Source organism: Balaenoptera borealis (assembly GCF_965194805.1).
Source record: "Balaenoptera borealis genome assembly, chromosome: X".
NCBI classification, from domain to species: domain Eukaryota; kingdom Metazoa; phylum Chordata; class Mammalia; order Artiodactyla; family Balaenopteridae; genus Balaenoptera; species Balaenoptera borealis.
In genome coordinates this window covers 64,195,353-64,223,055 of record NC_138881.1, presented here as the reverse complement: position 1 = coordinate 64,223,055, position 27,703 = coordinate 64,195,353, and the positions used below count along the sequence as shown (strand labels likewise).

The 27,703-nt window shown below is 35.1% G+C and overlaps 1 protein-coding gene and 1 pseudogene across 7 annotated transcripts in view; one reads left to right on the top strand and one right to left on the bottom strand.

The window, feature by feature from the left end:
- The window catches only part of LOC309620687 (large ribosomal subunit protein uL16 pseudogene), a 577,085-nt pseudogene that overhangs the window by 13,954 nt on the left and 535,428 nt on the right, over nucleotides 1-27,703 (bottom strand). The window lies entirely within an intron of this gene.
- The window catches only part of ATRX (ATRX chromatin remodeler), a 242,920-nt gene that overhangs the window by 171,317 nt on the left and 43,900 nt on the right, over nucleotides 1-27,703 (top strand). For all 6 annotated transcript variants that reach the window (XM_082376914.1, XM_082376916.1, XM_082376915.1 and 3 more), the window contains 3 exons: nucleotides 4,900-5,053; nucleotides 7,805-7,911; nucleotides 13,566-13,674. In XM_082376914.1, the coding sequence (XP_082233040.1) occupies nucleotides 4,900-5,053; nucleotides 7,805-7,911; nucleotides 13,566-13,674 (370 nt within the window). The remainder of the gene's footprint in view (nucleotides 1-4,899; nucleotides 5,054-7,804; nucleotides 7,912-13,565; nucleotides 13,675-27,703) is intronic.

Here is a 27,703-nt window from a genome sequence, read left to right as displayed (position 1 = left end):
GATGAATTTATAGCCTAATTCTTTCAGTCATTCTATTGATTCAAAAATACCTAGTGCATATCAGTGTGCTGACACCAGAAATCAAAGGAAAAGCAAAGGGGCCTGGTCTTCAGAGGTGCTTGGTCTGGTGGGGAATGTTCTTCACTAGATTGGCAAATATGTTGCATTTCCAATAGCGCCACTGAGTTTAGTAGGCATAGAAACATCTGTGTTACCTAAATGGGATGGGGAGAGTATTTTTTAAGTTGCATTTAACAATAATCTGCATTTCCAATGACTCCTCCCAATATTCTTGTGTAGTAGAATTCTGGTATAAAATAAAGTTCGTTATTATAAGAAAAAAAAACTACAGTGTATCTTGCTGCAAATACAGTGTTTAAATATATATTTAGATTGCTTGAAGAAATTAGGGATAAAAGGGTTGCTTTCTATTTGTTTGTATTTCCATTGTGCCTTGCCTTGTAAACATTTTTTGATATCCAGAGTAGATATTTAGAAGTGGCTTTGATTTATTAATTCACTGTTACTTGTCATGTATGCATACACAATACAGAGTTATAACAGAAGGAATGATTAATCCATGTCGATGATGAAGTAAGAATATTCAGCATGAAATATCTATTTGCAGGTTTTAATTATTTATTCAGGATATTTATGAACTGGAGTAGCCCATATTTTTCTGGGTCACTTTTTATTTTTTTTAGAGATTACTCTGTTGTGATTATATCCAACAGGATTACAATTAGAATGAATCTATTGTATTTGCACAGAAATTGTCACCTGTGCTAAGCTTTTAGACTTCTTATTTAGCTGCCACATTTGTACTCCCTTTCTGCCAGCATTTTTTATAATTGCTTACACTTTTACCTTATATAAATTACCTTAATTAAATTGGGTAACCATTGCTGAAGTTGTGTGCAGTCTGTGGAACTGCAAAATTCCCAAAGGCACTGATTATTTGCCAATTGACTAATTGTAGAAAGGAATTTTAGTTAGCATATGCTTGATAAGCTATGTGTCAGGATTCCTCAAAGCTCCCCCCTGGTTTGGTGATTCATAGGACTCAGCATGTAGTCATATTCAGGACTATGGTTTATTACAACAGAAGGGTACAAAGCAAAATCAGGAAAGGGAAAAGGCACATATTGGTCAAAGTCCAGAGGAAACCAGGCATAACCTTCCAAGAGTCCTATCCCAGTGAAGTCACACAGGCTGTACTAATTTCTGCAGCAACAAGTTATGGCTACATATGTGAAGTGTTGTCTACCAGAGGAGCTCATTAGAGACTAGGTACCCAAGGTTTTTACTGGGGACTGGTGACATAGGCACTTTCTGCCTGGCTCTTACCAAATTCCAGACTTCCAGAACGAAAACAGGTGTTTTCTTTCTAGGTGCCTAGACGAGGCGCAGCAATCCCCTCTTCTCAGGGAAAGTTTAAAATCAGTACAGGGAACAGTTTACCATTCAAGGTCCCAGACAACAGCCAAGGGTCACCCTCTTAAGAAGGCTGTTCTAAGATGAAATTTTTGTTGACTCTTGAAAGATAGTAAAATATGCGTGGAAGTTGGTCAAGAAAATAGGGGGAGAATGTAATATAAAACATTCAAGGAAAGGCATGGAATCTTGAAAATACATGGTACATTTAGGCAATAGTTCATTGTGGTTTAAATACAAATGCATAATGAGCTCTGTAAAAGTAATGGAAATCACCAGGACCCAGACAAAAAAGAAGGAACTGATAACCTAAACAGTAAGTTCAAGAAGGTATGCTACGGAAGCTCTAGGGATAGGCTAGTCTTGAGAGTAGCAGCTTTGGTTTTCACCTAGCCAGGGGTAAGATTCAAGGCCTTGAGCCCTCTATAAGGTGGAGAGTTCTTAGAACTCAGATTAAAGCTGAATCTGTTTAACATAGGTACATACTCCATAGAAGAATAGGATAGAAAAAATTTTTCCCATCAATCCAGAGAGATGACAAGGAGATGACAAGGAAGCTTATCTGTGTCACCCTGGGCTATGGGTTTCAAAAATAGTTTTCTTGGATTCATAATCATGGGCTTTCCCTCACATGGTTTATGGTTTGAATTTACATTATTTACATAGTCTAAAAATCTCAAGCTGAAATACTAACCTCAGAAGTAATTCTGGGTTGGTGATCCCCTGGAGTACCTGACAGAAGCAGATGCAGAATCACTGTGGAGTTGTATGATGTCAACCCAGGCTACCGAGGATTCTCTCATATTACAGCTACATTGAAAGTGAAATGACAAGAAAAAGTTACAGAGTACCTAAAGAAGCAATCAACATTAGGAAAAGTTAGCAACAAAATAAGTTATCAGTCAACCTGACAAAGTTAACACAAAAAACAAACAGCATGATCAGATTGTCAAGAACCACAGATATTAGAACTATTTGATAAGAATATAAAGTAGGTATGTTTAATGTGATATTTTATGAATCATGAGCATAATTTTATACCAGAAAATTTTAAACTTAGATGAAGTAGACAACATTCTAGAAAAATACAACAACACTGAGTGTTCATTGCAGTTATTTCACAGTAGCCAAACATGAGAAATAATCTAAACGTCTATGAACAGGAGAACTAATAAATTATGGTACATTCATGCAGTGGAATACTATATGGCAGTTAGAATTATTGAATAAGTCTCACTTTGAGTGGAAAATGAAAAACTCCATTCAGTGAAAAAGTAGGTTGTAAAATTATACAAACAGTATGGTACCATTTACATATAGTTTAAAACCATGACACATAATTACAGTTTAGTGATACAAATGTAGTGAAAATATAAAAACATGAACATAAATAATAAATATAAAGTTAAGGGTTTTATTTACTTTTCAAAAAGAAGGGGGGATAGAAGAGAACAGTATTGGTTAGGGTCACATATTAGGCTTCAATTGCATCAGAAGTAGATTTAACGCGTTTTAAAATTTGATGAAGATGGGATATGGGAACACTGCTGTTCTTTATATTCTATATACTTTTCTGAATATGTAAAATATTTTATAACAAAATATATAAAAATTTAAAGTACTTTGCATTAAAAGGCAATTGAGAGAAGATACAGAAACAGGTTAAACCTGTACATTCCTTATTTTAAACTGAACTGTTTATATCTTTCATAGATTATTTTGTGTTACTCTCTTCTTACACTTTTTTTTTAACATCTTTATTGGAGTATAATTGCTTTACAATGGTGTGTTTGTTTCTGCTGTATAACAAAGTGAATCAGCTATATGTATACATATAGCTCACATCCCCTCCCTCTTGCGTCTCCCTCCCTCCCACCCTCCCTATCCCACCCCTCTAGGTGGTCACAAAGCACAGAGCTGATCTCCCTGTGCTATGTGGCTGCTTCCCACTAGCTATCTATTTTACGTTTGGTAGTGTATATATGTCCATGGCACTCTCTCACTTTGTCACAGCTTACCCTTCCCCCTCCCCGTACCCTCAAGTCCATTCTCTAGTAGGTCTGCATCTTTACTCCCATCTTGCCACTAGGTTCTTCATGACCATTTTTTTCTTTTAGATTCCATATATATGTGTTAACATACGGTATTTGTTTTTCTCTTTCTGACTTACTTCACTCTGTATGACAGTCTCTAGGTCCATCCACCTCACTACAAATAACTCAGTTTCGTTCCTTTTTATGGCTGAGTAATATTCCATTGTATATATGTGCCACATCTTCTTTATCCATTCATCTGTTGATGGACACTTAGGTTGCTTCCATGTTCTGGCTATTGTAAATAGAGTTGCAATGAACATTTTGGTACATGACTCTTTGAATTATGGTTTTCTCAGGGTATATGCCCGGTAGTGGGATTGCTGGGTCGTATGGTAGTTCTATTTTTAGTTTTTTAAGGAACGTCCAAACTGTTCTCCATACTGGCTGTATCAATTTACATTCCCACCAACAGTGCAAGAGGGTTCCCTTTTCTCCACACCCTCTCCAGCATTTATTGTTTGTAGATTTTTTGATGATGGCCATTCTGAGCGGTGTGAGATGATATCTCATTGTAGTTTTGATTTGCATTTCTCTAATGATTAATGATGTTGAACATTCTTTCATGTGTCTGTTGGCAATCTGTTTACACCTTTTATAGTCAAAGTTTATGGGGAAAGTAAGAGCAAAATGATTTAACATGATATGGTGATGCTGGGATCAATCCTTGTTTGAGTTTTCCAGAATTCTAGTAGCACAGTGAAATGTTTCCTGCCCCTAAGATCTTTTCTCCCTTGATCTCTACGTGAGTCAGTCTCCCTTCCCTTCTTCTTTTCCTCTCTCCCTCTCTCTTTGGGTCTCTAGGTCTTTCTCTCCTGGTCCCTATCTCTTGGGGTGTGCTTTGGGGTTTATACTGTCTCAGGACCTGAGGGGTTTCATCTCTTTGGGTCTCTGTCTTTCTCAGCCCTCCTGCCCCCACGTTCTGTTTCTCATACTTGCACTTTCTCAGGGTCTGTCTCTTGCTTACTGTCTCACTTGGTGCCCCTCCCCCATGTCTTTCTTCCTCTATGTGCATATATGTATGTTTATATGTGCCTTTGTGTGTCTTTCTGATTCTCTGTCTCTTTACCTCCCTCTTCCAGGGTCCCCTCTACCTTACCTCCCCCATCTTGTGTCTTTCTCTCAGAGTGCAGAGCTCTTTCTCTCCTAGGGTTGTCTTTTTTCTCTCTCTCCCTCTCTCTCTCTCTCTGTGTGTGTGTGTGTGTTTTGCACCCCTCTCCCACATCCTTACCAATCTCTTTCTTTCTCACTCTCTCCCTGGGTTGGTTGGTCTATATGTCTTTCTCTTAATCTCTGTCTTAATCCCTCTCTGGAGTCTTTCAGCTTCTTCCCTTATTTGCCTACTTATTTATGTTTCATTTATTTTGTTTAGGTAAAGCTACTTCCTCTTCTAATCCAAGCAGCCCAGCTCCAGACTGGTACAAAGATTTTGTTACAGATGCTGATGCTGAGGTTTTAGAGCATTCTGGAAAAATGGTACTTCTCTTTGAAATTCTTCGAATGGCAGAGGAAATTGGGGATAAAGTGTAAGTTCTTTTCCTATTTCCTGTTTTTGTTATATGAACCTTTTGATAACCTTTTTATTGTTTAAACAATTTATTTAAAGAAATCTGTTTTGTTTTCTTCCTTTCTAAAGATGTAATTTCATGGTTAGTGTAGTGACAACTATCTTCCTTCTAAGTCACTATTTCTGAGTGCATATTCTGGTTATTTCTTAAGTGCTGTTTTCCCTTTCTGGCTATAGCATCTTGAACTTATTTCCTTGAGCCAAGTCTCTAGTTGATATTTGTATTTCATCATTTTCAGAAACATTTTTCAATCCATGCAGTGCGGCTTCTACCCTATTACTTTACTGAGTTTTCCCCCCCTAAAGTCACTTAATGACCTTCTAATTTCCAAATCTAGTGGACACCTCTCAGACTTTATTTCACCTCTTTGACTACTCTCTTTATTATTTCTCCTTTGTTTTTTGTTCCTGTTTGTTTTAATTCTAGCATTTGTGCCCCCTTTCCCTTCCCTGGATTCCAACCCCCAATCTTATCCTTCATTTTATTATTTAAAAAACATACTTTTAAAGTTTTGAACCAGACTTAACTGTTTAGGCTTTTATAAGATCCCAAGTTCTGGTCATAAAATATTTTAAAAATATAATGCTTTTAATATAACAATTTTTTTGTTAAAAACTTTAAGCACTTTAACATAAAGCTAAAATAAAACAATCTTCTATTTTAAAAAAATGTCAAATTTAGTTTCTTTAACTTTCCTGGAAAGAGGTAGCTCTGTTATATTTTCATACCACCTTTTAATATACCTCTACTCTACACTTAACACATTCTGATGTACTTGATGTGTCTTTTCGCTGGATAGTGAGTTGTTTGAAGACACAGACTGTTTTATTCCTTTTTAATTAACTCCTAACCTGGCATCTAATAAGTACTCACTATAAGTTTTTTTTGTTACATATTGCCACTTATACAGAAACAAGTGGTTCAGATAAGGGATGATGTTGGCTTGGAATGGAGTGGTAGTAGTGGAGATGAAGGGTTTGTTTTGGAGTAGAAACAACAGCACTTGGTAGATTAAGTGCAGGGCAGTAAGAAGGAGAGAGTAGTCAAAGATGACCCTCAGGCTTTCCCCATAAGTGGCTGGTAGATTATGGTGTTATTTACTAAAATGGAGAAGATTAAGGGAGAAGTAAGTTTATTAGAGGTAGTAAAGAGTCCTGCTCTGGCTTTGTTAAGTTTCCAAGGCCTATTAGATGTCCATGAGAGATGTCAAGTAGAAAGTGGATATTTGAGCTCAGAGTTCCTGAAAGACCAAGAGAGATTAATGCTCTAGACATGCTTATGCTTTTTTATCTATTAACTTCTGTAGTTTAAAGTTAATTTTTATTGGGTACCATACAAGAATTTTATGAGTATAGGGGAAATTTTAGTAGTCTTTTATTAATTTCCTAACCAGTTCAAGAATCTCTTCTACCATGTTCATCATGGATGTTCTCCTGGCCTCTCCTGGGTAGAATATTTTCTATCTCAGAAGGCTCCCTGTAGTTGAATACTTCAAAGTGTTAGAAAATGGATCCTTATCTTTAGTTTATACTCTTCCTATAGCTATTTCCCCCCTGGTCTAAAATAGAATGTATCTACTGCTTTTTAAAAATACTGTTATAATGATCATTTTTAGTTATTAACCCAACTGATAGGTGTTATCAACGTTAAGACTATAAAACTGCATTTCGGGAATTGTGATTACCACTATTCTTTATTTGTCCAACATTTCATTATGGAAATTTTCAAACATAACAAAAAGTAGAAATAATTTTTAGAGTGAATACCTATATACCTGTCACCTAGAATCTATACTATATTCTATATTTTATCATACTTCATTTATTATATATCTATCCATCATCCATCTTATTTTCCTGATGCCTTTCAAAGTAGGTTGCAGACATCACTACTACTATTTCAATTGTCTCCTCTTCAGATAATGGTGGGTTTATCTCTCGTCACTTTTAGCTTTTTCTTCTCAGTTGATTTATCTGTTCTTTGTATGGCATAATTTCAGTCCTGACTTGGTCTTGAATATATTTCATTTTTTTAGCACTTATCTCAAAATATGGTCACAAACACTTCAGCTGAATTTTTATTAACACAGAATTATAGTGAGGCTGGTTCTTGTTTATTCTGGACCCTATCCTTCCATTCCTGCAGTCTGATGGAGCAGTTTTCCAACATCTAAATAACACTACTGGTTCATATTGACTTGTGGTCAACTAAGACTTTTTTTTTTTTTTTTAAGAAGAACTTTTGTCAAATCAGATTCTTCTATTCCCTATTTGTGCAGCTGAAGCTTAGGTGGAAATTCATTTTTTTAGCATATGAATATCCAATTTTGCCAAGACCATTGTTAAAAACACTAATTTTTTTCCATTGAATTGCTTTTGCCTATTTGTCAAAAACCAATTAACTATAGTGTAGCTTTATATCAGGACTATATTCTGTTCCACTGATTTGTGTTGGTCTCCTCAGTACTACACTATTTTGATTACACTAGCTTTGTGTTGAAATCACGTAGAGTTAGGCCTCCAACTTTTTTCCTTTCAAAATTGTTTTGGCTACTCTATATGCTTGGCATACCCATATAAACTTTAGAATCAGCTTGTTAATTTCTACAAATTTCTAATTTTTAATTCTTTTGGATATTTACTGAGGTTTAGATTAAAATTGTGTTGTTTGTGAATCTTCTAATCCATGAATACTAACTTGTCTTTTTAGCCTTGTTTTCAGCCAGTCTCTCATATCTCTGGACTTGATTGAAGATTTTCTTGAATTGGCTAGTAGGGAGAAGACAGAAGATAAAGATAAACCTCTTATTTATAAGGGTGAGTTACATTTGTATATCATAATTTTAAAAACATTCATTTAAACATATTGTATAAACATTTTAACAATAGAATATTACCCAGACCCACAACCCTAATATATCTATTTTTTCTGTACTTTCTTTTTGTCCTTATCCATATAAATGTGGTCTTTGTTGCTGCAGTTGTAGCAAAATTTTTTTTGTTTTTTTAAACAGCATTATTGAGTTATGATTCACATATCATGCAGTTTACCCATTTAAGGTGTACAATTCAATGGTTTTTAGTACATTTTCAGAGTTGTGCAACTATCACCATAGTCAATTTTCGAACATATTAATCAACACCAAAGAAACCCTGTACCCTTTAGCTGTCATTCTGCTAACCCCCTTTCTACCTCTTTACCCCTAAGCAATCACTAATCTACTTTGTTTATATAGATTGACCTATTCTGGACCTTTCATATAAATAGTCATATAATATGTGGTCTTTTGTGACTGGCTTCATTCGCATAGCATGTTTTTAAGGTTCATCCAAGTTGTAGCAAGTGTCAGTGCTGTATTCCTTTCTGTGGCCTAATAATATTCCATTTCATGGATAATACCCACATTTTGATTATTCATTCATTAATTCATAGATATTTGAGTTGTTTTCTCCTTTTGGCTATTGTGAATAGTGCTGCTATGAACATTCGTATACAAGTTTTTATTTCTTTAAACATCTGTCTTTAATTCTTTTGAATATTTAGTTAGGAATGGAATTATTGGGCCATATGGCAATTCTAAGTTTAATGTATTGAGGATCCACCAAACTCTTTTCTACACTGGCTGCACTATTTTACATTCTCAAGAAGTAGTGTTCAAGGGTTCTGATTTCCCCACATCTTTACCAACACTTGTTTTCTGTTGTTGTTGTTGTTGTTGTTGTTGATTTATAGCCATCCTAGTGGGTGTGAAATGGTATCTCATTTTGATTTTGATTTGTATTTCTCTAATGACTGATAATGTTGACCATTTTTTCATGGCCATTTGTATATCTTCTTTGGAAAAATGTTTATTCAGGTCCTTTGCCCATTTGTCTTTTTGTTATTGAGTCGAAAGACCTTAAAAATTTTTTTTTTAATTTAAAAAATTTTCTGCATACCAGGCCCTTATCAGATACATGCTTTGTAAATATTTTCTCATTCTTTTCGTTGTCTTTTCATTTTCTTGGTAGTATTCTTTGATGCAGAAAAGGTTTTCATTTTGATGAAGTCCAATTTTATTTTTCTTCTTTTGTTACTTACAGCTTTAGTGTCATATCTGAGAAACCATTGCCAAATCCAAGTCCATGACTATTTACCCCTATGTTTCCTTCAAAGAATTATATAGTTTTAGCTCTTACAGTTAGGTCTTTGATGCATTTTGAGTTAATTTTTACATTTGGTATGAGGTAAAGGTCCAACTTCAGTCTACCGGTTGAGAAGACTGTTCTTTCCCCATTCACTGTTCATGGTACCCTTGTTAAAAATTAGTTGACCAAAGAGACAGGTTTATTTCTTGACTCTGAGTTTTATTCCATTGATCTGTATGTCAGTCCTCATGCCAGTAGCACAGTCTTGGTTACCTTTGCTTTGAACATAAGTTTTGAAAGTGTGCGTACTCCTACTTTGTTCCTCTTCAAGATTTTTTTGGCTATTCTGGGTCCCTTGCAATTCCATATGAATTCTAGAATTAGCTTGTAAATTTTACAAAGAAGTCAGCTTGGATTCAGATAGTGATTGCATTGAATCTGTAGTTCATTTTAGGAAGTATTGCCTTCTTAACAATGTTAAGTCTTCTGATCTATGAACATGGGATGTTTTACCATTTATTTAGGTCTTTAATTTCTTTCACTAATGTTTTATAGTTTTCAGTGTATGCATTTTGCATTTCTTATGTTAAATTTAGTTTATTCTTTTTGATAGTATTGTAAATGGAATTGTGCTCTTACTTTTAGTTTTGGATTCTTCATTGCAAATGTATAAATTAAGTTTTTCATAATAACTCATTTATTAGTTCAAATAGTGTTTTGTGGATTTTTAAAGGATTTTCCTTATACAAGATCATGTCATCTGCAGATAGAGATAATTTACTTCTTCCTTTACAATATGGATTACTTTTATTTCTTTTTCTTGACCATTTCCCTCCTTAGAACCTCTAGTACAGTGTTGAATTAAAGTGACAAAACCAGACATCCTTTTCTTTTTCCTAATCTTAGAGGGAAAGCATCTGATCTTTCACCATTCTGTATGGTGTTATTTGTATTTTTTTCATAGATATCATTTATCATGTTGAGGAAGTTCCGTGTATCGGTATTTCCAGTTTTTTGAGTGTGTTTTTCTTATCATGAATGTGTATTGAACATTGTCAAATGATTTCTTTGTGTCTACTGAGATGATCATGTGGGGTTTTTATTTTTATTAATTTGTTAATTTTAGATTTTTCTTCAGGAATAATTTATTCTTATATACCTTAAGATGTATCCTAAGACTTTTAAACTTTTAATATTATTTAAAAGGAAAACAATTGAAACACATCCTGTTTGTAGGAATATCATTAATAAAACTAGATCATTTATTCCAGAAATCCTTAATATTTGAATGTTATAGGATATTACAGTCCTTAGGACATAAACAAAATTTGACTTGATGAGACATACTTACTTTTGCTGTTTTGTTTGTTTGTTTTAGTCCAAATTCTCAAAGAAATAGATTTTTTTTATTGAAGTATAGTTGATTTATAATATTATATTAGTTTCAGGTGTACAGCATAGTGATTCAGTATTTTTGCAGATTATACTTCATTAAAAGTTTTATAAAATAATGGCTATAATTCCCTGTGCTATACAATACCCTTGTTGCTTATTTATTTTATACATAGTAGTTGGTATCTTTTAATCCCTTATGCCTCCCTTACGCCTCCTCTCTTGTTTCTCCCCACTGGTAACCACTAGTTTGTTTTCTATATCTCTGAGTCTGTTTCTGTTTTGCAATATACCTTTGTATGTGTTATTTTTTTATATTCTACATATAAGTGATATTATACAGTATCTGTCTTTCTCTCTCTGAATTATTTCACTAAGCATAATATTCCCTAGGTCCATCCATGTTGCTGAAAATGGCAGAGTTTCATTCTTTTTCTTATGGCTGAGTAATATTCCTGTGTGTGTGTGTGTGTGTGTGTGTGTGTGTGTGTACCACATCTTCTTTATCCATTTGTCCGTTGATGGACACTTGGGTTGCTTCCATATCTTGACTACTGCTGTGTACATGTATGTGTGTACATGTATGTGTTTGAATTAGTGTTTTCAGGTTTTCTGATACATACCCAAGAGTGGAATCGCTGGATGATATGGTGGTTCTATTTTTAGTTTTTTGAGGAACCTCCATACTGTTTTCCATAGTGGCTGCACCAGTTTACATTCCCACCAACAGTATACAAAGGGTTTCCTTTTCTTCATATCCTCACCAACATTTGTTATTTGTAGATTTTTTGATGATAGCCATTCTGGCAGGTGAGAGGTGATATCTCATTGTGAGTTTGATATGCATTTCTCTAATAATTAGCTATGTTGAACATCTTTCCATGTCCCTGTCAGCCATCTGTATGTCCTCTTTGGAAAAATGTCTGTTCAGGTCTTCCATCCATTTTTTGATACTGTTGTTTGTTTGTTGATATTTAGTTGTATGAATTGTGTGTATATTTTGGATACTAACTCCTTCTTGTTCATATTGTTTGCGAATATTTTCTCCCATTCTGTGGGTTTTCTTTTCGTTTTGTCAATGGTTTCCTTTGCTGTGCAAAAGCTTTTAAGTTTAATTAAGTCCAATTTGTTTATTTTTGCTTTTATTTATTTTGCCTTAGGAGATAGATCCAAGAAAATATTTTTACACTTTATGTCAAAGAGTGTTCTGCCTGTGTTCTCTTCTAGGAGTTGTATGGTTTCAAGTCTTACGTTTAGGTCTTTAATCCATGTAAAGCTGATTTTTTATACAGTGTGAGAAAATGTTCTAATCTCATTGTACATGTAGCTGTCCAGTTTTCCCAGCCCCACTTATGAAAGAGACTGTCTTTTCTCCATATATATTCTTGCCTCCCTTGTTGTAGATTAATTTACCACAGGTATGTGGGTTTATTTCTGGGCTCTCTATTCTGTTCCATTGATCTATGCATCTGTTTTTCTGCCAGTACCACACTGTTTTGATTACTGTGTAGCTTTGTAGTATAGTCTGAAGTCTGAAAGGGTGATACCTCCAGTTTTGTTCTTTTTTTCCTCAGGATTGCTTTGGCAATTTGGGGTCTTGTGGTTCCATATAAATTTTAGGGATTATCTATTCTAGTTCTGTGAAAAATGTCCTGAGTATTTTGATGGGGATTGCATTAAGTCTGTAGATTGCTTTGGGTAGTATGGCCATTGGATCGGAAGAATTAACATTACTAAAATGACCATACTACCAAAAAGCATTTTTTAAACTAACGCACTGAATTTAACTAAAAAGTTTGCTGAAAGACATAAATCTCAGTGTTGTCAACTTGTTTTATATTAAGACTCTAGGGTGTGATGATATGAATTTTGCTTGGAGTGGAAATAGTAGTATTATGTTTGCAGTTAAAGAATTAGAATGGAAATTATGTATGATAAAATATAAAAGTGTCATACGTACTTTATCTGTTGGTATTTTAGTATGCATGTCAGGCTTGGGTAAAATTTTACCTCATTGTGCAAATGTTGACATGTCTGATCAGTGTTTAACTTATAAAATCACAGTTCTTTACTTGTACATACATGCTCACAAATATGTAATTGTCATGAAATAGGAACATATGCTGATATTTGTGGCTAAATCATAGAATATTTTTGGCACATAAATAGGCATTCTGTAAATATTTGTTCAGTGAATGAATAAACGTGTTCTATGTCTCTGGTTTTTATCTGTTTTAGTATCAACTTGTTGATAACAAGGTGGGAAACCTGGTCATTTATAGATTTAATTAAAAAGAAGCTTCATGAGCATAATACAGCTTAATCATATTCTTTTGAAAGTTTTATAGGATTCTAATCAAGGAAATCTTTTCAGACATTTACATGTAGATGAAATACTTTTGAAAAGTACCTTTGCTATTCAATATCTGTTGGAAGGAAATCTGTAGTGAATTTATTTGTAATACAATGAATTATCCCTTGATTAAAAAAATTTGTCTTGCTATGCAAATTGAATATATATGACCAGCTTTTTTTTTAAAATTTTTAAAAAATTTTTGGCTGTGTTGGGTCTTTGTTGCTGTGCGCGGGCTTTCTCTAGTTGCAGTGAGCGGGGGCTACTCTTTGTTGCGGTGCACAGGCTTCTCATTGCGGTGGCTTCTCTTGTTGCAGAGCATGGGCTCTAGGCACCCGGGCTTCAGGAGTTGTGGCTTATGGGCTCTGGAGCGCAGGCTCAGTAGTTGTGGTGCACGGGCTTAGTTTCTCCGCGGCATGTGGGATCTTCCCGGACCAGGGCTCAAATCCGTGTCCCCTGCATTGGCAGGTGGATTCTTAAACACTGTGCCACCAGGGAAGGCCTGTGACCAGCTTTTAAATGGCAAGCAAGGAAGAAAATCTTTTAGTACTAGGATAACAATATATGTCTCTTTTTTCTTTTCTTGTTGAATTTTCAGGTGAAGGGAAGTGGCTCCGAAACATAGACTATTACCGTTTAGATGGTTCTACAACTGCTCAATCAAGGAAAAAATGGGCTGAAGAATTTAATGATGAAACTAATGTGAGGTAGGAAGCATTTCTGAATGTATAGATAGTTTTTAAAAAATCATTTTAAATCTACATATAGTAAAATTTACTTTTTAGTGTCTACTACTATAATTTTTGACAAATGCAAGATGTAGTCAAGATATAAAATGGTTTCATCACCCCTTAGGAAATTCACTTATGGAATCATACAATTTGTAGCCTTTTCAGTCTCACTTTTTTCACATGGCAAAATGCATTTGAGATTCATCCACATTGTTGCATATGTCAATAGTTTGCTCCTTTTTACTGTTGAGTAGTATTCCATTGTATGGATGTGTCCATTGTATGGATGTATGGTTTATTTTCATTATATGGACGTATTCGTTGTGTGAATGAGTAGTTTGTTTAACCATTTCTATTTGAGAGACATTGGAATTGTTTCCAGGTTTTGAAATTAAAATTGAAGCTGCTTTAAACATTCATGTATAAGTTTTGTGTGACCATAGATATTTATCCAAGTGAAATGAAAATCCAGGAGTGCAACTGCTGGGTTATATGGTAAATTTATGTTTACCTTTGTAGGAAACTGCCAAACTGTTTTCCAAAGTGGTTGTACAATTTTGCATTCCCACCAGCAATGTATGAGGGTTCCAGTTGTTCTGTGTCCTTGGTATTATCATATTTAAAAATAAAAAAATTTACCCATTCTAATAGGTATGTAATGGAATCTCATGTGATTTTAATTTGCATTTCCCTAATGTTAGTTGATGTCAAGCATCATTTTATGTGCTTATTGGCCATTTTTATATCATCTTTGGTGATACATCTGTTAGAGTGTCTTAAGGTTAACAAGGTATTCTTGATCTCTTTACTTATTGTAAGAATTTGAATAATATACTTTAAACAACTGCAGGTAGAGGTTGTGTTATATAGGTGATGTTGATGTTGCTTTTAACTATCAGCAATTACATACTTGAACTGCATTTGGAAGAGAAAAATTTATGTGTATACATACATATAAACATTTGCTCACACACATACACGTTGAAAGCATTGCCTTTAAGAAAGTGATGAAGAGATGGGGTTAGTTTAATGAAAAGATGGCTAAGATATGACTTAATAAATGTTCTAAAGTATGAAAGGTATTATATTTTGTGTGTAAAACGTGTTTTAATGCTAACAGAGTCCTGAACTACACCTAGGGTTAAAACGGGAAATTCCAGTTAGACCATCGGAGGAATATATTCTTATTAGGTATTTAAAATCTATAGAGTCTGGGAGAGCTTACAAAGGGATTGTTTGAGTACAGTAAAGTTACTTTAAAAATGATTATATAACTTTTTAAAGAATAAGTACATTTTTATATTTTGTTTGCCATGTTTTAAACAATTATTATTTGTGCATGAGTGTGAAGAAGTAATTTTATTGAGTTATCCTAGTCTAATTTGTCAAATTTAATCTAAACGTTTGACCTGCTCAGTTTCCCAAATTTGTAAATATCATAATAGCATATGATTTGTCCCATAATAGTCATATTTGGTAACTAGTAGGGAACAACAATGAAATGTGCATGTTGAGCTGTCAGCTTGGCTTTTTCACTAACAAATTAAGCCTCCTAAACATATGCCAGAAAGTGTCTCTGATTCAGATTCACCATGCATATATATATACACACACATACACACATCACACACACACACACACACACACACACACACACACACACACACACAAACTCCATGGATTTGAGGGGTTACTCTTGAGTAGCTAAATCTGTAAACTTGTCTAGATTAAATTCACAAATGTGAGAGATTATGTCTGTTTTTCTACCTATCTTCTGTTTTCTCATGACTCAGTAATGTTCAGAAATAGAATATAGATATAATTTTGTTTATTGTTAACCAGTTAGAAAGACACATTAAAATAAGTTTTAAGATAGTGACCTAATAATGTTGTCTTATGTGGCGAGAAAGCAATTTTAACAGTCTCAGGGCCCTTTTTTTTTTTTTACTTTATTTTATTTATATTTATTTATATGTTTATTTATTTATTTTATTTAGAGTCAAAGGAACTTACAAAGACAGTCTAGAGAGGTACTGTGACCCTTTCACCTAATTTCTCCTAATGGTTACATCTTACCTATGATATCAAAACCAAGAAATTGACACTGTTTCAACGTGTGTGTATATCTATGGTTTTTTTTAATCGCATATGTAGAGATTCCTGTAAGCATGACTGCAATCAAGGTACAGAAATATTCTATCACCACAGAGATTCCTCTCTTTCTGCCCTTTTATAGTCACACCCATCCTGACCACCAACGTTGCCACAATCCCTAACTCCTGGCAATAACTAATTTGTTCTCCATCTTTATAATTTTGTCATATCAAGACTGTTATATAAATTATATCATAGTATATGTGACCATTTGAGATTGGCCTTTTTCACTCAGCATAATGCCCTTTAGTTTCGTTCAAGTTGTTGTGTATATCAGTAGTTCATTCCTTTTTACTACACAGTAGTATTCCATGGATTGGATGTACCAGCTTGTATAATACAAACTGTATGTCTACTGCAGGGCATTTTGTTCATTTCCAGGTTTGGCTATTACAAATAAAGCTGCTGTGAACATTGTGTACAGGTTTTGTGTGGACCTAAGTTTTCATTTCTCTAGGATAAATGCCCAGGAGTGCGATTTCTAGTTTACACGGTAAGTGATTATTTCATTTTTTAAGAAACTACCAAACTGTTTTACAGAGTGGCTGCACCGTTTTACCTTCCCTTCAGTAAAGTGTGAGAGATCAAGTTTCTCTGCATCCTCACCAACATTTGATTTTATCACTGTTTTTTATCTTGGCTGTTTTCATAGGTGTGTAGTGGTATCTCGTGATCTTAATTTGCATTTCCCTGATGGCTGGTTATTTTGAACATTTTTTTCATGTGTTTATTTATCATCTGTATATGCTCTTTGGTGAAATGTTTCTTCACGTCTTTTGCCCATTTTCTAACTGGATTGTTTGCTTTTTTATTGTTGAATGTTGAAAATCCTTTATATAATTTAGGTATGAGTAATTTGTCATATGTGGTTTGCAAATATTTTCTCCCAGTCTATGGGTTGTCTTTTCATTTCCTTCACAAGGTCTTTCACAGAGCAAAACTTTTTAATTTTGGTGAAGTCTAGTTTGTCAGTTTTTGTTTTAGTCATGCTTTTGTTGTCAAGTCTAAGAATTGTTCCCTAAGCCCTAGGTCCTGGAGATTTTCTCCTATGTTATTTTCTAAAAGGTTTATGGCTTTACATTTTAAGTATAAGGTGCATTTTAAATTAATTTTTGTATATGATGTGAGATTTAGGTTGAGTTCACTTTTCTTTTTCTTTTTTTTTTTGCCTGTGGATGTCCAATTGCTCCAGCACCATTTGTTGAAAAAGCCATCCTTTCTCTACCAAATCGCTTTTGCAATTTTGTGAAAAATCATTTGGCTCTACTTCTGTGGGACTATTTTTTGGTTCTAGTCCATTGGTCCATATATCTGTCCTTCTGCCATTACCACATAGTCTTGATTATTGTAGCTATGTAATAGGCCTTAGTATCAAGTCAGTATCTCCCACTTTATTCTACTTTTTCCAAGTTGTTTTAGCTAGTCTAATATCTTTGGCTTCATATATAAATTTTAGAATCCTCTTGTCTAATCTATAAAAATCTTGCAAGAATTATTAGAAATTGCATTACACCTGTCATCAATTTGGGGAGAATTGATATCTTTACTATATTGAGTCTCCCGTGAACATAGTATCTCTGTTTATGTAGATCTTTGATTTTTTTCAATCACTGTTTTGTAATTTTCAGCATATAAGTCCCGTATATGTTTTGTTAGATTTACACCTAAGTATTTCATTTTTTGGGAATTGTAAGTGATATTGTATTTTTAATTTTACTTTTCGCATGTTCGTTGGTAGTATGTAGAAATGCAGTTGATTTTTGTGTTGATGTTTTACCTGTGATCTTGCTGAATTCACTTATTTGTTCTAGGAGTTTGTTTTATAGATTCCTTGAGATTTTCTACTAGACCATTATGTCATCTGCAAGTAAGGATAGTTTTATTTCTTCCTTTCCGATCTGAATGTAGTTTGTTTCCTTTTCTTGTCTTGTTGCACTGGCTAGAACTTCAGTAACATGTTGAATAGCAGTCATGAGAGTGGACATCCTTGCCTTCTTGATCTTAAGAGAAGAGCATTCAGTGTTGATAACTGTGATATATCTGTAGATTTTTTGTAGATACTCTTTATTAAGTTCAAGTTCCCTGCTATTCATCTCTATTCCTAGTTTGCTAAGAGTTTTTACTATGAATGGGTGTATAATTTTGTCACATGCTTTTTCTTTCTCACTTAATATGATAAATATTTTTTTTTCTTTAGCCTGTTAACATGGTATATTACATAGCTTGATTTTCAAGCTGAACAGCCTTGCATCCCTGGAATAAAACCCATTTGGCCATGATGTATAATTCTTTTTATATAGCGCTGGCTTCTATTTGCTAATATTTTGTTGGGGAATATTTATGAGATATTGGTCTGTATCCGGTTGTTTTTATACTGTCTTTGTCTAATTTTGGTATCAGGATGGTATTGGCCTCATAAAATGTGTTGAGAAGTGTTCCCCCTTCTGTTTTCTAAAAGAGATGTGTAGAATTTGTGTTAATTAATCTTAAATTTTTGGTAGAATTTGCCAGTGAAACTTTCTGGCCTTGGAAATTTCTTTTTGTGAGTTTTTAAATCATTAATTCAATTTCCTTAATTGTTATAAGACTATTCAAATTATTTCACATTGAATGAGTTGTGGTAGTTTGTGCTTTTTGAGGAATTGGTTCATTTCAAATTTACGTATAGAACTGTTCATAGCATTCCCTTATTATCCTTTTGATGTCTTTAGGATCTATAGTGATAGCTTCTGTTTCATTCATGGTATTGGTAATTGTGTATTCTCTTGTTTTTGTCAGTCTTGCTAGAGGCTTGTCAATTTTATTGATCTTTTCAAAGAACCAGCTTTTTATTTAATTGATTTTCTCTATTTTTTCTTTCTGTTTTAGTTTCATCTTGTTTTGACTTAGTTTGCTCATCGTTTTCTACTTCCTTGAGGTGGAACCTTAAATTACTCATTTAAGACTTTTCCTCTTTTCTAATATAAGCATTTAGTGCTGTAAATTTCCCTTTCAGCACTGCTTTAGCTGTCATACAAATTTTGATGTGTTTTATTTTCATTTCCATTCAGTTCAGTGTATTTTTTCTTTTGAGACTTCCATTTTGAGTCATAGCTAGAAGTATCTTGTTTAATTTCCAAGCATTTGGAGATTTCTATTATTTTTCTGTTATTGATTTCTAGTTTGATTCAGTTCTGTTCAGAGAATATACTCTGTATGATTTCAGTTTTTAACTTTGTTGTGTTTTGTTTAATGGATCAAGATATAGAACATCTTGGTATATCATACATGGGCCCTTGAAAAGAATGTATTTTTTGCAATTGTTGACCAGAGTTTCCTATAAATGTTGATCAGATCCTGTTATTTAATGGGATTGTTGTATTCTTCTTTATGTCTAGTTGGTTACTGATTTTTGAGAGAGGAGGTTTGAAACCTCCAACTATAATTGTGGATTTGTCTGTTTCTCAAGGTTTTTACTTCTCATATTTTCAGCTCTGTTGTTTCCTGTATACACATTTATGTCCCTCACTATTACTTGTAATTTTCTTTGGTCTGAAACATACTTTATTTCATGCTAATATGGCCACTCCTGCTTTATTTTTTTATTTTTTATTTTTTTAAACATCTTTATTGAAGTATAATTGCCTTACAATGGTGTGTTAGCTTCTGCTTCATAACCCAGTGAATCAGTTATACATATACAATATGTTCCCATATCTCTTCCCTCTTGCATCTCCCTCCCTCCCACCCTCCCCATCCCACCCCTCTAGGTGGTCACAAAGCACCGAGCTGATCTCCCTGTGCTATACGGCTGCTTCCCACTAGCTATCTATTTTACATTTGGTAGTGTATATATGTCCATGACACTCTCTCACCCTGTCACATCTCACCCCACCCCCTCCCCATATCCTCAAGTCCATTCTCTAGTAGGTCTGTGTCTTTATTCCCATCTTGCCACTAGGTTCTTCATGGCCTTTTTTTTTTTTTTCCTTAGATTCCGTGTATATGTGTTAGCATACTGTATTTGTTTTTCTCTTTCTGACTTACTTCACTCTGTATGACAGACTCTAACTCCATCCACCTCATTACAAATACCTCCATTTCATTTCTTTTTATGGCTGAGTAATATTCCATTGTATATATGTGCCACATCGTCTTTATCCATTCATCTGTCGATGGACATTTAGGTTGCTTCCATGTCCTGGCTATTGTAAATAGAGCTGCAATGAACATTTTGGTACGTGACTCTTTTTTTTTTTTTTTTAAAGTATTTGTTTATTTATTTATTTATGGCTGTGTTGGGTCTTCGTTTCTGTGCGAGGGCTTTCTCTAGTTGTGGCAAGCGGGGACCACTCTTCATCGCGGTGCGCGGGCCTCTCACTATCGCGGCCTCTCTTGTTGCGGAGCACAGGCTCCAGATGCACAGGCTCAGTAATTGTGGCTCACGGGCCCAGCTGCTCCGCGGCACGTGGGATCTTCCCAGACCAGGGCTCGAACCCGTGTCCCCTGCATTGGCAGGCAGACTCTCAACCACTGCGCCACCAGGGAAGCCCCATGACTCTTTTTGAACTATGGTTTTCTCAGGGTATATATGCCCAGTAGTGGGATTGCTGGGTCGTATGGTAGTTCTATTTGTAGTTTTTTAAGGAACCTCCATACTGTTCTCCATAGTGGCTGTATCAATTTACATTCCCACCAACAGTGCAAGAGTGTTCCCTTTCCTCCACACCCTCTCCAGCATTTATTGTTTGTAGATTTTTTGATGATGGCCATTCTGACCAGTGTGAGATGATATCTCATTGTAGTTTTGATTTGCATTTCTCTAATGATTAATGATGTTGAGCATTCTTTCGTGTGTCTGTAGGCCATCTGTATATCTTCTTTGGAGAAATGTCTGTTTAGGTCTTCTGCCCATTTTTGGATTGGGTTGTTCGTTTTTTTGTTATTGAGCTGCATGAGCTGCTTGTAAATCTTGGAGATTAATCCTTTGTCAGTTGCTTCATTTGCAAATATTTTCTCCCATTCTGAGGGTTGTCTTTTGGTCTTGTTTATGGTTTCCTTTGCTGTGCAAAAGCTTTTAAGTTTCATTAGGTCCCATTTGTTTATTTGTGTTCTTATTTCCATTTCTCTGGGAGCTGGGTCAAAAAGAATCTTGCTGTGATGTATGTCATAGAGTGTTCTGCCTATGTTTTCCTCTAAGAGTTTGATAGTGTCTGGCCTTACACTTAGGTCTTTAATCCATTTTGAGTTTATTTTTGTGCATGGTGTCAGGGAGTGTTCTAATTTCATACTTTTACATATACCTGTCCAATTTTCCCAGCACCACTTATTGAAGAGGCTGTCTTTTCTCCACTGTATATTCCTGCCTCTTTTATCAAAGATAAGGTGACCATATGTGCGTGGGTTTATCTCTGGGCTTTCTATCCTGTTCCATTGATCTATGTTTCTGTTTTTGTGCCAGTACCATATTGTCTTGATTACTGTAGCTTTGTAGTATAGTCTGAAGTCAGGGAGCCTGATTCCTCCAGCTCTGTTTTTCTTTCTCAAGATGGCTTTGGCTATTCGGGGCCTTTTCTGTTTCCATACAAATTGTGAAATTTTTTGTTCTAGTTCTGTGAAAAATGCCAGTGGTAGTTTGATAAGGATTGCATTGAATCTGTAGATTGCTTTGGGTAGTATAGTCATTTTCACAATGTTGATTCTTCCAATCCAAGAACATGGTATATCTCTCCATCTATTTGTATCATCTTTAATTTCTTTCATCAGTGTCTTATAATTTTCTGCATACAGGTCTTTTGTCTCCTTAGGTAGGTTTATTCCTAGATATTTTATTCTTTTTGTTGCAGTGGTAAACGGGAGTGTTTTCTTAATTTCACTTTCAGATTTTTCGTCATTAGTGTATAGAAATGCAAGAGATTTCTGTGCATTAATTTTGTATCCTGCTACTTTACCAAATTCATTGATTAGCTCTAGGAGTTTTCTGGTAGCATCTTTAGGATTCTCTATGTATAGTATCATGTCATCTGCAAATAGTGACAGCTTTACTTCTTCTTTTCCGATTTGGATTCCTTTTATTTCTTTGTCTTCTTTGATTGCTGTGGCTAACACTTCCAAAACTATGTTGAATAATAGTGGTGAGAGTGGGCAACCTTGTCTTGTTCCTGATCTTAGTGGAAATGGTTTCAGTTTTTCACCATTGAGGACAATGTTGGCTGTGGGTTTGTCATATATGGCCTTTATTATGTTGAGGAAAGTTCCCTCTATGCCTACTTCCTCCTGCTTTATTTTGATTGATGTTTACTTGTTATATCTTTTTTCATCCTTTTACTTTCAACCTACCTATTTTGTTATATTTGAAGTGAGTTTCTTGTAGACAGCGTATGGTTGCATTATTTTTTTTTTACCCATTCTGTTAATCTCTTTCTTTTAAATGGTGCATATAGACCATTTACAATTTTTTTTTTACTGAGGTATAATTGGCATATAACATTATATTAGTTTCAGGTGTACAACCATGTACATTTAATACAGAGCTTGAGGCTGCCATTTCAGTTTTTGTTCAGTTTGTTGTCTTTAATTCTGTTTTCTTTTGCTTCTGATTTCTTTTCCTACCCTTCCTGTGGGTTACTTTTACAATTTTTGGAATTCCATATTGATTCCTCTATAGTGTTTTTTAGTGTATCTTTGTATAACTTTTATAGTGGTTGCTCTAAGTATTATACGTACATAACTGATCATAGTCTACTGGTGTCATCATTTTACCATTTTGATTGAAGTGTAGAAACCTTTGCTTCTTTATGTCCCTTTCTCTCCCCCATTTATAATTATCTTAAATGTTTTCTTTACATAAATAGATTACCACATTAAGAACCATAATAATTTTTTCTTCAACCATCAAATGTAATTTAGAAAACTGAAGAGAAGGAAAATCTATTTTATTTACTCATAATTTTTGTTCTTTTCATTCTTGTTTCCTCCTTCCTAATGTTTCATATTTCTTTTATAATTTCCTTTTTTTTTTTTAAAGAAGAGAACTTTCTTTAGCCATTCTTTTAGGGCAGATCTACTGGCAGCAAATTTTCTGAGTACCCTCATTTGAGAATTTATTGATTTTTCCCATCATTTTTGAAGAATATCTTAACTGGGTATAGAATTCTGAGTTGGCAGTTCTCTTCTTTTAGCACTTGAAAAATGTTGTGCCACTTCCTCCTAGCCTCCATGATTTCTTAAAATTGGCTATTTTTACAAGTTTGGCTTTTTTAGATTCTACATGTAAGTGATACCATAAAATCCTTGTCTTTGTCTCACTTATCTCACTTAGCATAATGTACTCAAGGTTTATCTGTGTTGTCACATATGGCAAGATATCCTTCTTGGCTGAATAATATTCCATTTTATATATATTCCACATCTTTTTTATTCATTCATCCACTGATGGGCACTTAGGTTGTTTCGATATCTTGGCTGTTGTGAATAATGCTGCAGTAAACATGAGTGTGCAGATATTTCTTTGACATCCTGTATTAATTTCTTTTGCATATATACCCAGAAGTGGAATTGCTGGATAATGTGGTAGTTCTATTTTTAATTTTTTGAGGAACCTCCATGTTGTTTTCCATAGTGGCTGAACCAATTAGTGATACAGACAATATTTTATTATAATCATCAAACTTGCTAAGAGGCTAGAACTTAATTATTCCAACCACTAAAAAGAAATAATTATGTAACCTCGGAATCTAGTTGTCACTACAATGCCAATCATATTACAGTATATAAATGTATCAAATTAACATGTTGTATACCTTAATTTTACACAAAGTTATTATGTCAGATATATTTTAATTTTTAAAAAACCTGCTATTTTTCAAATTGGCTTTTTCTCCTGTCATTAAGGGCTTGTTTCTCTCTCACTTCTTTCAAGAGTTTTTCTTTATCTTAGTTTTTAGAAGTTTGACTATGGTGTGTCCTGGCATGGATTTCTTTGGTTTTATGTTGTTTGTGTTTCATTCAGCTTCTTAAATTTCTAGGTTTGTGTTTCTTGCTAAGTTTTGGTAATTTTCAGCTGTTATTTCTTTGAATACCTTTATAGCCCGTTCTTTTTTTCTCTTCTCCTTTTAGGACTCTGATGACAAGACTGTTAGATCTTTATTATAGTCCTATAGGTCCCAGAGTCTCTGTTATTTCTTTTTTTTTTATTTCTGTTATTCAGATTGGGTCATTTCTGTTCTTCTGTTTTCAAAGTTCATTGAATGTTCTCTACATTCTACTGTTGAGCCTATCTATTGAGTTTCTTGTTACTGTACTTTTCAGTTCTAAAATTTCCATTTTGTTCTTCTGTATGGGTTGTGTTATAACTTCTGATTCTCCACTAGACCTCCTTTGATACTAACCCAGTAGTGGGGGAGAGGGTTTTTCTTATAACCACTGGGTGGGGGTGGATATCCTCGTTCCCTATGTGGTCTTCTCTGACACTGCTGGGAGGACTTTGTTAACTCAAACTTACCTGACAGCACTGTCTGGCAATATGCCTTGTTACAACTACATGAGGGTAGAAGTTTGGGCTTCCCACTCAGCCTTTAATGACAGGGGTGGAGGTACACTGCATTTTTCCTGTACCATTTGACTGGAGTCAAACGGTTGTTGTTTTAAAGCTCTCTGTCTTACTAGTCTGCCCCTTGTTTGGTCCTTTGGCTAGAGAGAGCAGACTTTTCTTGGAGATTTATTTTGACAGCACCCACTGATATTTCCAGATTGCTGCGCTCTTCAGCACTCAGTCTGGGATATATGAGGCAAAAAGAAAGCCTACGGAACTCACTGCCATGTTCTGCCTTAGGTCCCAAGCCAGTATGCTTCCTTCTCCTCACTTTTCAGAAAAATCTTATGTTCACCTTATATATAATATCCACGCATTTTAGCTGTACTTATGGTGAGGAATAGGGAACAGCATGTCTATTCCATCTTTCCAGAATTGGAAGTCCAAAGATTACACTTTTAAAGAACTATATCTGTCTTAGAGTAAACATATGCATGTGCTTGTGTTGTGTATGTATGTCTAGAAGTGGGATTGCTACGTAATAGGTATGTGCGTATTCAGCTTTAGCTTATACTGCCAAAACATTTTTCCAAAATGGTTGTACCAATTTGCACTCCAGCTAGTAGAGTACCTGTTTCATTTGTTATCTGTCCTCATTATCACTTGATGATGTCTGTTTTTTTAAGCCATTGTCATAGATATGTAGCAGTAAGGCTTCATAGTCTTAATCTGTATTTTCCTGAATAAATAATTCACAGTAGTTCATAGATTTCAGTGTTGAAGCTAAAACATAAAGGTTTTAGAAGGCAACAGCATGGAGTATTTTCCTGAATTGTAGTGAGAAATTTTTCATAAACAGGGCACACAAACTGCTAACCATAAAAGGAAAGATTGATAAGGTGAGCTTCATTAAAATTAAGAACTTCTGTTCAGATTTTCGCACTACGAACTCTGGTCTGCAGCACCCAGGGCAAGGCTTCTGCACGCCACACTCTACAAGCAAGTGAAACTAGATGAAGCACAAAGGAAAAGGGAAAAAAGCTGTGTGTCTGACAGGGTCTTGGTGCTCTGGCTGGGTGTCAGGCCTGTGCCTCTGAGGTGGGAGAGCCAAGTTCAGGACACTGGAGCACCAGAGACCTCCCAGCCCCACGTAATATGAATCGGTGAGAGCTCTCCCAGAGATGTCCATCTCAACTCTAAGACCCGTCTCCACTCAATGACCAGCAAGCTCCAGTGCTGGACACCCCATGCCAAATAACTAGCAAGACAGGAACACAACCCCATGCATTAGCAGAGAGGTTGCCTAAAATCATAATAAGGTCACAGACACCCCAAAACACACCACTGGACGCAGTCCTGCCCACCAGAAAGACAAGATCCAGAGTCATCCACCAGAACACAGGCACCATTCCCCTCCACCAGGAAGCCTACACAACCCAGTGAACCAACCGTACCCACTGGGGGCAGACAACAAAAAACAACAAGAACTATGAACCTGCAGCCTTCAAAAATGAGACCCCAAACACAGTAAGTTAAGCAAAATGAGATGACAGAGAAATATGCCACAGGTGAAGGAGCAAGGTAAAAACCCACCAGCCCAAACAAATGAAGAGGAAATAGGCAGTCTACCTGAAAAAGAATTCAGAGTAATGATAGTAAAGATGATCCAAAATCTTGGAAATAGAGTGGAGAAAATACAAGAAACGTTTAACAAGGACCTAGAAGAACTAAAGAGCAAACAGACAATGATGAACAACACAATAAATGAAATTAAAAATTCTCTAGAAGGAATCAATAGCAGAATAACTTAGGCAGAAGAACGGATAAGTGACCTGGAAGATAAAATAGTGGTAATAACTACTGGAGAGCAGAATAAAGAAAAAAAGAATGCGACTTTGCTTGTGGCGCAGCATTTAAGAATCCACCTGCCAATGCAGGGGACATGGGTTCGAGCCCTGGTCTGGGAAGATCCCACATGCAACGGAGCAACTAAGCCCGTGTGCCACAACTACTGAGCCTGCACTCTAGAGCCCGCAAGGCACAACTACTGAAGCCCGCGTGCCTAGAGCCCGTGCTCCACAACAAGAGAAGCCACCTCAATGAGAAGCCCGTGCACTGCAGCGAAGACCCGATGCAGCCAAAAATAAATAAATTTAAAAAAAAAAAGAAAAAAAGAAAAAAGAATGAAAAGAATTGAGAACAGTCTCAGAGACCTCTGGGACAACATTAAATGCACCAACATTCAAATTATAGGGGTCCCAGAAGAAGAAGAGAAAAACAAAGGGACTGAGAAAATATTTGGAGAGATTATAGTTGAAAACTTGCCTAATATGGGAAAGGAAATAGACAATCAAGTCCAGGAAGTGCAGGGAGTCCCATACAGGATAAATCCAAGGAGAAACACACCAAGACACATATTAATGAAACTATCAAAAATTAAATACAAAGAAAACATATTAAAAGCAGCAAGGGAAAAACAACAAATAACATACAAGGTAATGCCTGTAAGGTTAACAGCTGATCTTTCAGCAGAAACTCTGCAAGCCAGAAGGGAGTGGCAGGACATATTTAAAGTGATGAAAGGGAAAAACCTACAACCAGGATTACTCTACCCAGCAAGGATCTCATTCAGATTTGACAGAGAAATTAAAACGTTTACAGACAGGCAAAAGCTAAGAGAATTCAGCACCACCAAACCAGCTTTACAAGAAATGCTAAAGAAACTTCCCTAGGCAGGAAACACAAGAGAAGTAAAAGACCTACAATAACAAACCCAAAACAATTAAGAAAATGGTAATAGGAACATACATATCGTTAATTACCTTAAATGTAAACGGATTAAATGCTCCAACCAAAAGACATAGACTGGCTGAATGGATAAAAAAACAAGACCCGTATATATGCTGTCTACAAGAGACCCACTTTAGACCTAGGGACACATACAGACTGAAAATGAGGGAATGGAAAAAGATATTCCATGCAAATGGAAATCAAAAGAAAGCTGGAGTAGCAATTCTCATATGAGACAAAATAGACTTTAAAATAAAGACTATTACAAGAGACAAAGAAGGAGACTACATAATGATCAAGGGATCAATCCAAGAAGAAGATATAACAATTGTAAATATTTATGCACCCAGCATAGGAGCACCTCAATACATAAGGCAAATGCTAATGGACATAAAAGGGGAAATCGACAGTAACATAATCATAGTAGGGGACTTTAACACCTCAGTTTCACCAATGGACAGATCATCCAAAATGAAAATCAATAAGAAAACACAAGCTTTAAATGATACATTAAACAAGATGGACTTAATTGATATTTATAGGACATTC